Source organism: Lolium perenne, chromosome 3 (assembly GCF_019359855.2).
Source record: "Lolium perenne isolate Kyuss_39 chromosome 3, Kyuss_2.0, whole genome shotgun sequence".
NCBI lineage: Eukaryota > Viridiplantae > Streptophyta > Magnoliopsida > Poales > Poaceae > Lolium > Lolium perenne.
In genome coordinates, this window is record NC_067246.2 from 308,771,376 (window position 1) to 308,785,524 (window position 14,149).

Below are 14,149 nucleotides of genomic sequence, written 5' to 3' on the forward strand. Positions count from 1 at the left end.
TTACTCGATAGTCTGCCTTAGATGCGTAGATGTTAGTAAAAGCGTAGCATGTGTGATGTTGAGTGGAAGGAATTCGTGTGGGATTCGCAAGGAGCTATTCGAGAGGCGAACTCCACTTCTCCGACGTGCTACATTAACTTTCGCACAGGCGCGCCTAGTGGTAAACTCATGACCGAATCCCTAAGCATAGATCATGGCCATGCGCGGTAGAAAATTTCGAAATGCAGTTGTTGCACTCTACGTATCCCAACAAAAATGTCCAAGTGTCACTTGGAAGACTCAAAGTTGTCAAGGAGCCAAGACGTTTGTGAAGACTGAATATCTCCTACTTCGTGTGACCTGACTGAATGAGCTTGACCTTGTGTGGTGTATGAAGGTGATAGATGTGGGAAATTGAGGGCGGGTTCTTTATGACCTTAGGAATTTGTATTCGAACATCTCCAACCAGATGTACAATTGTGCGAGTAATCATAAACTCAGGCCCATATGTTTCCAGTCTACTTAAATTCAACGACTTTACTTGCCTTAATCTACTTTTTTCGCAAGTTTTACCTCTGTATAATTCATGATAGGTTTTTTTTTGTAAGTAACCACTTGTAACTTCTTTTTGGTTAAACTTTGTTATAGTTCAAACATGTGTGTCGCGTGATCATTGGAAAAATAAGAACAAGTCAACTAGCAGAGATAACTAAAATGTAACAGAGAAGTGCACAAAAGAAAAATCGGCCATTAGGAGTAAACCAAAAAAGAAAACTTATGGCCAAGAATGATGTGGATCAAATGATGTCGGCTGCTAGCAAAGGAGAGAGCCCACATTAACTGGTGTAAAACAAATGGCTAGTCTCTTTCAGATAAGATAGATGTACGATTGAAGCTGTGCTATATAGGTGTGAGACCTAGTCTTGGCATTTTTCCTATACAGGAATATGTCATATGATGAGCTATGATGAAACTGCAATTTTCGGGTTTGTTTTCTCTGATCCAAGAGGATGAACATACAGAACAGTTCTTAATGTTTGCACACCTAGGAAAACCCAAGATATTGCTCTATTTCTGAGATTGTTACATATTTTCAAGAAGTCATGTGATATTCGACATTACAGATCAAATCAGACACAAACAAAAACCAGATGATACCTTAACCGGCATTATACTAACAACCCTAAATCATTTCCAACAAAACTTAAACGCGGCATTAGAAACATGCCGATTAGCAGCAAGATAAAACATTCCTCGTTTGCCATCAACTATGTCTGCTGCCAGTGAGCTAGGACTCCAATCTAATAAGATCGTAAAAGACAGACAGCGTGAGCGCACTAGCGAGATCTAGCCGATCAGACCATGAGCAGATAATAAAATTTTATCATCAAAGCGGGTGCATTATCGATTGTCCATTGCGCTGTGCAGGACAACTACACCATTGTTTTATTCACAAAGCACCAAACACGCGTGTCATGTAGTGCTAAATATATTATTCCGATTGTCTGAAAGATACATGTGTGCCTAGGCCGTGCTTTGTGTAACTATCTAAAAATCATATATTGGTTACCACAGGCTACTAAAATAATCACACACACAAAAAAAAGCAGAGGTGTCCTGGAACACTTCGGCGGCGGTCTCTTGGAATCCGCCGTGCAATTTCCCCTCACGCGCTCATCGTCCTCTCTTGATCTCTATCTCCACTCTCCACTACAACAACTGCTGCTACTCTTGTAGTATAGGAGTAGCATCTCGGGGGTGATTACCTGTCCTGAATCGAACAATAAATTAGCGAGTGATACCACCCACCACAAGCACTTGGAGCTGGCGACGCCGACGACCGGTCCATTGACCTGAGCCCAAAGGCGGTGGCTGCGGGTTCGGTGCCCTCCCGGTCACGCCCCCCCCGCACGAGTTCTTGGTCTCTCGCCGGCGGATTCATCTTGGCCGGGGGCGCGAGTTCGTCCGCCCGGCGCGATGCAGCAGCAAGGTAATTAAGCACAAATTTTACTGTCTGTTGTACGATCTTTGCGGCTAATTTTGGTTACCAACCGCCGGGCGGCTGGATTTGTATGAGTGCCGCGAGATTAGTAAAAACAGGTGTATGGATTTTGCGCCGAATCCTACCTATGCTGTACATAATTCATGTTTGTGATTCACCTAGTGCTTTCAAGAGCGAAACCATGATCCCCTTCAGTTTTTTTTTCTTGGTAAATGGTGATCCACCCAGCTTCATTAACGGAACTTGTGAAATATTCCTTAGTTCTCATGTGTTCCTAATGATGCCATTACCTCTGGTTGGTAAGAATCGCTTACCTTTGTTCTTCAGATCCATGTTTCGATGTAGAAAAGCTGCAACGTGAAGTGAAGACGCGATGGTTGAAGCCTAGAGAGGTTCTCAACATACTTCAGAATCACCACTTGTTCACGGTGGAACACAGGACCCCGCAGAAGCCACCGAGTAATAAAATCAGGCCTTTGTTTTTTTTTTTTTTTGCTTGCGAGATACCTAATTCAAGCTCACAAGTACTTGCGCTAGCTCCGAGTGTGGTTAACCTGGTTGGTTCTGAAATTGCAGGTGGTTCTTGGTTTCTTTTCAACCGTAGGGTACATCGATACTTCCGGAAAGATGGGTATGGATGGCGGAAAAAGAAGGGTGGCAGAACCATTGCGGAAGCCCATGAGCACCTTAAGGTCTGTTCAATGTTACTACTCGAGTAATTAGAGTTCTGCAGTTGATGTGTTAATCATATAATATGTTTTGGCGGCTAACATCTGGGAAAGACAACAATAAATAATTGGGATGTTTGTTGTTAGGACTGAATCGGATGGGCTGGATACCTAATATACTTTCTTCTTTGGGCACCGAAAATTTCAGGTTGATAATGTAGAGGCACTGAATTGCTACTATGCTCATGAAGAAACCAATCCTACATTCCAGAGGCGGATATATTGGATGCTTGAACCGTAAGAATTCTGTTCACTTGTACAAGGAATGGAATATGTTATGCCTTGAATTGTATGCTTCGAAGTTCTTAAAGGCTCTTTAAAAACTTTTCTTGTGCCTCGGGTGTTCTTAAAGTGTAAGTGCTTCTCCTCAGAGCACAGACCCAATAGCAACTTTGTCAGCATGCTCCTCGTGTGACATTTTTTAATGGGAACTCAGGGATGGATACATAAGCTGTCCATTGCTACATGTCATTTTTTTTCGTGCTATGGTATAGCTTGTTGCATTAACTCCTGTTTACAAGTTATGACTCCATCTATGGTTACTTTGAAGTTTCAGCATCCACCCGAGATGTTCCCAACAACTAGAAACTACCATTCACCAATTCCTTGTAGACATGCTAAATGTTGTAATATTGTACAGTGTTCTTCGACTTTTTCTGATGATGCACAACGATGTCACAGATTATATTCCTTAGGTAAATCATATATTTCATTAGGAGTCCCAAAAATAGGCACATCAATTCTTGAACAATTATATTCCAGACAACGGTGACATTATACCGTCATTACTATGGCTTCTACTGTTGGTTATGATTTACTAATTGTTTGTCCTTGTAAAAAAGAACCATTTATCAACGTATAAGTCAATTTACATCATAATGATAGCGGTTCATATTTGCAGGGCTTATGAGCACATTGTTCTTGTCCACTACAGAGATGTTCTAGAGGTTTGTCTCTTGTTTTATCTTCCTTTTCCCACGACATCTGTAATTTTGATGCTTTAACTGCCTTAGGATGGATAACTAACACCAACAGAATTGAACTTCACATTACCTATAACTTTTCAGTGGTTAGTTCTATGCTTAACTTTTGCTTCTTGATTGATTATCAGGGCAGCATTTCATTGTCACCACCGAACAATTCATCAACATCAAATCATGGTGCTAGCAGAGCTGATGCACATAGTTCGCCAGGGCTGACTAGTGGGATAACTGTGCCACTTCTTAACTCGTGCAGCCCTGGATCCGCTGAAGAAGTTAGTTCCCAGATTCTGACTATAAGCAATGAAACAAATAATGCAAGTCAATTTGATTGGATGCGGACAATTGAATTGCAGCTGAGTCTGGAAAACAAGGAAGACCGTGATGTTAACGCCGAAGAGATTCTGCCAAATCACAATCCTATTACTGTTCCTGGGATTCAGACTGAAGACTCAGACAACTGTACAATCCTTGCAGATATCCTTACCGACCTGGAGTCTAGTGAAGACAACCATAATGAAGGAAGCCAGCCTTATACTAATGCTATTGATGTCCTGAAAAATTCAGGTGCACTACTCGAATACAAGCAAACACCATGCATTATGATTCTTTCGTTGCTGATTGCTGCCTGAGATAGCATTGGCAAACTTTCTGAAATTTTGCAAATTTTCCATGTATGTCTTCTCTTGATCAGATACTTGGTTGGAGGAGGATCAACTTGAGTCTTTTTTCCATTCAGTTCCTTTGATAGTTAATGACCAATTATCCAATATTCACGAGGTTTCTCCAGAACGGGCATTTTGTTCTGAAAGTGCTAAGGTATCACATGAAGCTTGAACTTTGATGTTCTTAATCGAATTAGAAGTTGGTTTTGTGAGATAAATACTCCATCTTCGTTCTTCTGTTCTCTTGATAAGATATGACCCATTTAGGAAATTGGCGCGTGGCATTTACATTAACATGTACGGAGTACATTACAATAATAAGCATGCCTGATAGCGCCTAATGGCCGAACGCCTTGTCCTAGGCCTAGCACTTTCCTGAACCTTGGCGTGCATGATCCCTGAATTCATCTCTTGTCTCATCGGCAAAAATGTTGGCTATTAGGGGAGTTTCGTGTTTAAGACAATTTCTGTAGTGATTTTACAATAATTAATTGGAGACTATATACATGTAATGCAGGTTGTCATTGTAGGAGACTTCCTTTGCAACCCCTCTCGGAGTTCATGGGTACTATTTGGTGATGTTAAGGTCCCTGTGGAAATTGTACAGCAAGGTGTCATCCGTTGTCATACTCCATACCTTGGTGCTGGAAAGGTGAGATTGTGTGTGCTTGATGAGAACGAGAAACCATGCACTGAAGCTCGAGAATTTGAATTCGTTGAAAAGCCTACCAGTACAATGATTAGTGGGAATGAGAAACCCTGCAGTGAAGCACGAGAGTTTGAATTCCAACGGAGTCCAACCAAAAGTGGCGAGGAGCTGTTGCTGCTTCTTAACTATGTGCAGATACTTTTTGATGGTCGTGGTTGTGAACTATTCTCAGAGTTCAGGTTGCCACTCTCAAATGTTCAGTGTGGATTCCAAACTAACCCCTCAGAGATTATAAGCGAACCATGTGAGCAGCTGGACCATGAGAACGCAGTGAATTGCATCATGGAAGTGATGCTCAACAACAAGTTCCAGGATTGGCTATCATCCAAATTTGAACAGAACAGTGAAGGGAAACATTTGCTTCCTAAGCAATACCATGGTGTTATACATACAATTGCTGCATTGGGATACGATTCGGCTTTGAAGTCACTGCTTAGTTCTGGTGTGCCTATAAACTACCGTGATGCGAATGGATGGACTGCTCTTCATTGGGCTGCACGATTCGGAAGGTATTGATAATCTATTCAGTGCATGCAAAGCTATATGCAAACTATTTTCATATTCTTTCCTATTTTTTTGTAACTAAATGAAAAATGTCCGAACGTAATTTAGGAGATTTATCTTCTGTTTCCTAGCTTCATTTAATATGGATTTCCTCTTGACTCTGACTCTAACCCAATATGAAACGACAGGGAAAAAATGGTGGGGGTTCTTCTTACTGCAGGTGCTGCTGCTGGTGCCCTTTCAAACCCAACATCGGAAGATCCTGCTGCAAAGACACCTGCTTCGATTGCATTTGCATATGGTTTCAAGGGTCTCTCTGCATTTCTTTCAGAAGCAGAACTAATCGCTACTCTTCATTCTCTGGAATCAAAAGATAATGGGAATCCTGTTGATCATACTGGTGCAGTGGTTATATGTAGTGCTGTGGATAGAATATCAGACAAATGTGCTCATGTGGATGGTGGGACTGATGATCAGCTTGCACTTAAGGATTCTCTAGGAGCAGTCCGAAATGCTGTTCAAGCTGCCGGGCGCATACAAGCTACCTTCCGTGTGTTTTCCTTGAAAAAGAAGAAAGAAAAGGCTCTTCAGAATGGAGATAGCTGCACCATGCCCATTCGTGAGGCAGGTGCTTCTTCACGTGCTATGCTAGAAAAGGCTGCATTATCTATCCAGAAGAACTTCAGATGCTGGAAGAAACGTAAAGAATTTCTAAGAATTCGGAAAAATATCATCAAAATTCAGGTAAGTTTCGCATATCATTCGCAACGTAATTTTGATGTGTACATTCTTAACAAAATTGTGTGGATTTTGTTAAGCTGATAAGCGAGCCAACCTGTGTATTCTGATAGGCACGGGTCAGAGCTCACCAAGAAAGAAATAAGTACAAGGAACTACTTCAGAGTGTTGGCATCCTTGAAAAGGTCATGCTAAGGTGGTTCCGAAAAGGTGTTGGTCTGCGAGGGTTCAATACCAGGGCTATGCCAGTTGATCAAGATGAGGAAGAAGACATTGTCAGAGTTTTCCGGAAGGAAAGAGTGGAAACAGCTGTCAACGAAGCTGTTTCGAGGGTGTCAGCTATCGTTGGTTGTCCTGTTGCAAGACTAGAGTACCGCAGGATGCTCGAAATACACCAACAAGCAAAGGTGAGACTGATCTGTGGAATCTATTGAAAGTGTTCCATAAAAAGTTGCATAAGCATGTTTTTAGTTTTTACTAGCGAAAAATACACTTACATATAATATGCCAGGCACTTTGTGTATGAAATTTGCACCTCATGTATTCACTCACACTAATTAAAAATGGTTTTCCCACCAGACATTGGCCATGGAAAGTGGCACATCAGCTAGCAGCTGATGCTGATGACAGAGCACTGGCCAGCCACTATCATTTGTCATCCCCCCTTGTTAAATGATCTGGAAAGCTGTTTGGCTGCCTGAAGAGCAGTAAAGCCTTGGCGATCAACTTGCTGTGGATCCTGTCATAACAGAAGAAGTTATCAAGAAATTCAGTACTACCATCATCAGTCCCTGCTGAAAATGTTGTTTTGGAAGCTGTAAGGTCTCCGTATATGATGAAGCTTCGATGGCTTAAATACCAGCTGCATTGTATGGTACCATATTTCTTCTTGGAGAGTACTTATGGCACCATCTTTCACATTTGCTAGGTGTGTACATGATAATAAATGTATGATAGATCCTGAAACAGAGCTTGGTTGTCAATGAGAGGTAGTATGATGAAGCTTTAGAAGCTTAAATACCAACTGCACTGTTTGTAGTACCCTCTTCTGCATTTGCTAGGTGTGTACATGATGATAAATGTATGATAAATCCTGAAACGAGCTCAGTTGTCAAATGATCCCATCTTCTGCACGTGGAATCATAAATGGTCATCGACCAAATGCACACTCCTTCAATGTGTAATGACTGTACAAAATCATTCAAATCAAAAGACAATATGATCCTGGTGCAGGCCTGCAACAGTAACACTCCAGCTGCATTTTGGTCCTTTTTGGTAGCAGTTAGATCAGGTGCCACGAAGTCCTGTTTGAAATGCGGAAACAATTAAGAAAATGAACTGAATATACAAAAATCATGTGTTTCAAGCAGACCCTAGATATCAACACAACCATAGTTTTTCCCTTGCAGATGGAAGGTGATTGAATCCTCGATTGATAAACCAAACACCAACACAATCATAGATATAGGGGAATGTCAATGTAAACCAGTAAGCACCGGACAAGCACAAGGTGACTCCAGTGCAATGCTGGAGCAAGTAACACAAGATTACACCATTGTAACCACTAGGATTAGTTTAGATCCAAGAAAGTACATCACTTTGGACCTTGCAGACAGATAAACATAATGCGGCAGTTAGGTGCCATCACAATGCTCCGGACCACGTATTAAACAAGGTTTAGCCATGACATCAGGCAAAGGCATTCTCTTCCGAGAGAGACATCACAAAAGCCATACCTACAGGCAGCATTCAGTAGGATATATTTTTTGCTGGGAAGAGAACCTAACAGCAGGAGAAACTTCAGGTTGGGAACCTGACAAGGACATGAAAGAAAACAGCTAAGGGACGAAGAGAAAAAGAAAGCGCTTGAGCTTTGAATGTGTGATTTACAGCTTGGACACACTACGCGAAAAAACACATTCAAGTGCACAAAGAAATTCCTGCACAAACCACCAACACCTAATATGTACACCCATGGAATTCCCGGGGAAGAAAAAGGAAGGAAAATTTTCTCTCCCTACACATTTACATTACAAAAGCAGAGGACGTATGTCGAACTGAAATCTGCAGTCTGTGAAGTGCAGTTGGCTTCTTCACGAGAACTGTCTCCAAGAAGTTGCTGAACAAAATACTGCACATGCATATCGATGTTCAAGAGTTTTACTCTTTCTGCCTCCTGGTGAGATGGTGTACCAAGAAAACAGAAGCTGGGTGGTTCCAATCTCCAGGTTTCTAAGTTCATACCTGAAGTACAAGAAAAATATCATGACATTAGACCTCAAGGATTCCACGAGTATAAAATACTAAGATTAGAGCTTGCTTTAAGAAATTGCTATAGTTTCTTTAGAGTTTAGAACCACTACATCTCATCATCATAAAAAGGTACACCTTTTTTTCAAAGTTGAGACATGTGAGACAGTTAAACTGAATTGTAGTTCACATAGCAGTTTTTATGGAGTCTGGATAAGAGTCCTAACAATTCAGATTTTATTTTACTATGAAGTGCAACGGAATACAGTTATAGCTTTGATAATACACATGACAGAAAGTATTCAGGTATACATGGAGATTGGGATGGATGGTAGTGGTGGGGGGAATAAATTAGCTTACTCTTGGGAGCACTGCAGCTTTAACAAACATCTTTGTGCCATGGCGTGAGCTGTGTGGCGACATCCTCCACTAATTTACAATCCATATAGACCTACCTAACTATTGAACTTGGTCATGATTTTGGAAAAAACGAGTTACTTCTCTGTACAACTGCTCCCCTTCGAAAGGCTTGGAAACATAGCCATCCATTTCACATTTCAGGCACTCCTCATATGTTGCCTGAATAACATCTGCTGTCATGGCCAATATCGGAGTTCGCCACGTACGGATATTAGCACATTCTGGTGGAATTTCTCCTTTCTCTATTCGTTCATTTAGATCTCTCTCCATCACTCTTATTCTCCTAGTGGCTTCAAATCTGGAAAACAAACAAATGAACGAAAAAGTTCAGTAATTTATGACAATGACAGATCAATATTCAAAGGAAATGGTACTCACCCATCCATTTCTGGCATTTGTATGTCCATAAAACAAGCATCAAAACTATGAGGTGGTGTTAGCAACGCGATTGCTTTCTTCCCACTGTCTGCGCAAACTACTTCTGCGCCATACTTTTTCAGAGCACCTGCAGCCACTTTAAGGTTCACAACATTGTCATCAACCACAATGATTTGCTTCTTGTGAAGAAGGCTACCCAATGTTGAGTTTCCATTCTTGCCATGCGCCTTATCCACTCCACCCAAAGCCCGTCGTAGTGAGACCTGAAGCATGCTCGCACGAAGTGGCTTCATGATTACATTCAAGTTATACTCCCTGGATATATGTGAATTGCTCTTGATAGAAGTTATAGGGTTCTCCAAAAGAAAGAACTTTGGAGAGTCCGGCAGATCCTTGCTCCTCAATTTACTAAGCAAATGAGGCATGGAATGGGATTCCTTCAGCCACGTCTCCTGTTCAACTAGCACTAGCTTTGCAACTAGTGATCCACAGTTCATTTTAGCAATAACTTGATTTACGTCAGTGGTCAATTCCGTTTTGACTCCAAGCCTTTGCAAATGGTACTTGGTAACCTTGGCACGGACCGGCCTATGATCGATAACCAATGCATTGATCCCCTTAAATCCTGATGATTTGGCAACGTTTGCATTGGAGCGTGACCTCGCAAGCACAGCAGTGAAGGAGAAAGTAGAACCAACATTGGGCATGCTTACGAACCCGATCTCTCCCTTCATGAGATGAACCAGACACTTGCTGATGCTCAACCCAATGCCAGTGCCCCCATGGATGCGGGCAATGGACGGACCAACTTGCATGAAAGGGGTGAATATACGGGATTGAGCTTCAAGTGGGATGCCAGCACCAGTATCTTCAACAGATATTATCAACCTTATTGTTTCAGGCATGATGGGAGTAAAAGGCATCTCAGACGAGTGTAAATCCATATCGAGAAGTCGTAAGCTCTCCCAACTATGCCTCCTGTTAGCTACAGGGTAGCCACTTAAGGTGTCTGTGTATTGAGTTCCCGTCTCCACCATGACCTCTTCGACAACATGAACTGTCAAGTAGATATGCCCTCTTTTTGTAAACTGTGAAAAATAGAATATTTCAGCCAAGAAGTAACAGAATGCATAAAAATAATAAACATATATAATACGCAGCTCCATATGCCCATTTCTGCCATTCAGGTATATTTACCTTTATGGAGTTCCCCATGAGATTTGTAATGATTTGCCTCATTCTACCTGGATCACCGATAAGTGTTTGTGGAACTTGATCAGATACATACACTGCCAGCTGCTCGTGCAGTACATCACAAAGACAAAACCATGAAAAACAAAGACAGGGTTAGTGATTTTTTACAAAATACAACAAAGCTCCTGTGTAAGAATCTACACTGAAATTACCTCCAGTCCTTTCTCCTGAGCTTTTCCGCAGAAGAGAGACAAGATGTCATCACAAACTAATCTAAGATCAAAGGGTGCTGCCTCAAGCTCGAGCTTGCCAGATTCTATCTTTGCCTGATCCAGAACCTCGTTTATGAGGGACACTAAAGCTTTTCCACTGGCTTGGGCTGTTCTAACATAATCTTGCTGTGTTGTGTCCAAATCAGTATCCATGAGCATTTGGAGCATTCCTGAAAAAAAGTGTAGAAATTATTTTAATTCCTAGAGTATAAAATAGCAATGGAGAATACAATATGGATCAGTATAATTGCACACTCACCTAAAACACCATTCATTGGAGTTCTGATCTCGTGCGAAACTGTAGCCAAGAACTGCAAACAAGCAAAAAGGCAAGGGATGGAGCTTTTTCCTCTCTTAGATAAACAGTATAGGTTGTGTAGTGACTAGTGATATTGCTCACCTGCGACTTGGCAACATCTGCATCTTCCGCGCGCTTCTTGAGCTCGATCATATTCTGATAGTCATCTTCAACTTTCTCGATGCGGTGCATAGTAGCGTAAAATATATAACCAAGGAGCATACCAATGACAAGTGTTCCTAGTGACGATGTAATTGCAGACCATGGCAATGGTGGCTTTTGCATGAACCTGTTGAAGAGGGGAAAAAAAGTCACATGGAGAAAATAGAAAGACAGCAGAACAGTATGCTGAATCATTCCAGTTGCAGTAGCAGCACTGATAAAAGGGGTAGCAACAAGTTGAGTCACCTGCAATGCATCTCATGCCTCCTGGATGGATCGCCGAAGTTGAGGGTGCTGTTATGGTACATGCCACCGCAGGTATCGTTGGAACCGTACATGCTGATCGGCCACTCGTTAGTAGTATCATACACGTTCACCATGATGGATTGCTTGCCGGCAAGCTGATGAAGCAACTTATCGACCAGCGCTTCTATATCAAATATGCCACCTAGATAGCTGTTTCCAAGCAAAGGCAGCAAGTCAGAGACTAACTCTGTTGCATAATAACATAAGGCTGGAATCATCATTTTAGACTTTACCCTATGGCGACTTGGACGCGCTCGTGCGGCCTCGCATTTGCGGGGAGCTCGGTGTTGTAGACGGTGTATGTGGAGATCACGCCGAGGCGGCTGTTGAGTAGCTTGAAAGGAGCGGTTAGAACGCCCTTCCCGGACTCCCTAGCTCGTATTATGTTTTCTCGATCGTCCTGTAAGAAGCAAACCAAATGCCCTTGTTTAGCATCGTTAATTCAGGAAGAATCAAGAGCTGTAGTATTTTACAAAGTAAGGAAGGAAACGAAGAACCACGAAGAACATACTACTACTGAAGCACGCTGTAAGTTGGTAAAAAAGAAAAAGAAAAGAAAAGAATGACGGTAAAAACACAAGCAATGGCCGTGAGCTGTGAAACCACATGGTGAGCACCCAGGGTCGCAGCTTTATCCCGGGCCTAGTAGGCTAAAAAAGATAAATCTAGCTTCCCTTGGCAAGGGGGGCCGCCGGGGGAGAAAGATGGATACGATTGCGAAAGCAGAAATCGTCACGCACATCGCCGGAGAGCATGTCGAAGGAGATGACGTTCTTGTATGCGTCCTGCGCGAAGATGACGGGCGCGTACTCCTCTGCCGGCTCGCGGATCTCGGCGGCGGCGGCGTCCCCCGAGGGCCCGTACTTCTTGTTGGAGGAGTACATCTTCTTGATGCTCCACCCTTGCTGGCGCTCGAAGCGGTCTCGCTCGGCGTGCGTGACCCGCACCGCGTACGCCACCCCGCTGGTGAGCGGGCGCTCGAACGCCGTCCTCTCGGCGTACCTGGCGAAGGTCGCCTGCAGATGCAGAAGCGGAGAGTTGGGTTTAATCGATGGATTCGACGAAACGAGGAAGAGGAGGAAATTGGAGGTCCGAATCAAGTAGAGTACCTGGTTGATTGCGGATGGGTTCTGCGCGTGGTGGAAGGTTGAGACGAGGATTGCGAGGGCCTGCAGGTGGTTCATGCTGACGTTGAACTGGTCCTGCAGCATGCGCGCGCGCTCGTCGCACATGCTTGCGAGCGCGTCCCGCCGCTTGTGCACGGCCTCGGAGCTGCCGTTGTAGAAGAGGCTGTGCGCGAGGAGCGTGAAGGCGAGGAGCCAGAGCAGCAGCAGCGGGCGCCACCAGCGCTGCACCGCCCAGCGCGAGTTGCTGTACACGTGGCCCCGCAGCGCCTTGGACGAGGACGACAGCTTCTCCGGCAGCGGCGGCCGCCGGGGCAGGGGCAGGGGCAGCAGGCGCACCCTGTCCAGCCCCATCCCCAGGAACCCCAGCCCGACCGACACCGCGCCGCCCTTGCCCTCCATGTCGGACGACTCGGCTGCCGCTGCAGACGCCGCGCCTACCCTTGCCGAGCGAGCAGCAGCACCGGTCATTCGGCTACATCGCCAGCGCCGACGCAGAGACTCCCCCGCCGCCGCCACGTCTCCCCGCCGCACCGCCTCATCCACGCCGGAAGTCGAGAAACGCGCTCGCGCGGTCGCCGAGCTGTCTGTCGCGGCCGCCGCCCGCCCACGCGGCTTGAATCGAGCAAAAGGGAGCCAACACCGAGGCGCTTTCGTCCCCTGTCCCCCTCCTAGCTCCGCTTCCGCTTGTGGGTTCGTGCAGCTCCGCCTTTCGACAAACCCTCCCGGCTGCCGCGCCCTGGGAGGAACCACCAAACCCCCGGTAGGCGGCGTGGCTTTGTTTGACCCACCGACTCGATAGAGGGCGAGAGAGAAGGAAGGGAAGAGCGAGAGTAGGAGAAGGAGAAGGAGCACACCAACAGCAACAGCAACAGGAATAGACTACAGGAGGAGGATGGGGGAAAGGGATTGGGGGAGAGGGAGATTGGGGTGATTGGAGCAGGGAGAGAGGGGGGAAGGGGAAAGCAAGCAAGCAAGAAGAAAGGCAGGTGAGGTTGGAGTGGAGGTGGAAAGGGAGAAAAGTGGCAAGTGAAACAGAGCACAGCACAGAGGATTGAAGCAGAGCAAGAGTAGTACTCGTAGTAGTAGAACGATGGATGGTGGCACCAATCGCAGCAGCGGGAGAGGCCAGCACGCAAGTGGCTCCCTTCCGCGTGGGCCATCACCTTCTCTCTCCTCATCCGCTGATCACACTCCACCTAGAGACAGACAGAGAGAGGGGTGTGCTGCTGCTTTGATTGGTGGAGACGGCCTTCACTGCACAAGCCAGCGGATTTTAAATATGCCTACCGTCGCTCCATGTGTGTAATAAGACTACTGTTCCAAATCAACAAACGTGCCATCTCTTCTTTTTATTGTATGTTCACATTGATTTTATTTTATTTGTATTTTGCGGGAACAATTATTTGGCTTGTGTATGTGACAATCTGAATTTCATGT

General features: G+C 44.5%; 2 protein-coding genes across 3 annotated transcripts; one reads left to right on the forward strand and one right to left on the reverse strand.

Moving 5' to 3' along the window:
• Nucleotides 1-1,557: 1,557 nt before the first annotated feature.
• Nucleotides 1,558-7,421, forward strand: LOC127345394 (calmodulin-binding transcription activator 4). Of its 2 annotated transcripts, XM_051371871.2 has the most exons (12): nucleotides 1,558-1,969; nucleotides 2,309-2,440; nucleotides 2,558-2,673; nucleotides 2,858-2,946; nucleotides 3,611-3,656; nucleotides 3,821-3,964; nucleotides 4,046-4,256; nucleotides 4,384-4,508; nucleotides 4,872-5,572; nucleotides 5,756-6,311; nucleotides 6,419-6,712; nucleotides 6,885-7,421. In XM_051371871.2, exons 1-12 carry the CDS (start codon nucleotides 1,957-1,959, stop codon nucleotides 6,921-6,923), a joined length of 2,466 nt encoding a protein of 821 aa, XP_051227831.1. In that variant the 5' UTR covers nucleotides 1,558-1,956; the 3' UTR covers nucleotides 6,924-7,421. The 2 variants fall into 2 exon arrangements, with proteins under 2 accessions (XP_051227831.1, XP_051227830.1); XM_051371870.2 differs by having other exon boundaries at nucleotides 3,821-4,256.
• Nucleotides 7,422-8,153: 732 nt separating this feature from the next.
• LOC127345393 (probable histidine kinase 3) lies at nucleotides 8,154-13,771 on the reverse strand. The gene is made up of 11 exons (XM_051371869.2): nucleotides 12,695-13,771; nucleotides 12,326-12,601; nucleotides 11,819-11,985; nucleotides 11,526-11,735; nucleotides 11,220-11,406; nucleotides 11,079-11,130; nucleotides 10,760-10,989; nucleotides 10,551-10,649; nucleotides 9,354-10,441; nucleotides 8,916-9,273; nucleotides 8,154-8,549 (listed from the first exon to the last, which is right to left on the reverse strand). Exons 1-10 carry the CDS (start codon nucleotides 13,178-13,180, stop codon nucleotides 9,015-9,017), a joined length of 3,054 nt encoding a protein of 1,017 aa, XP_051227829.1. The 5' UTR covers nucleotides 13,181-13,771; the 3' UTR covers nucleotides 8,154-8,549; nucleotides 8,916-9,014.
• Between the last annotated feature and the right edge of the window lie 378 nt (nucleotides 13,772-14,149).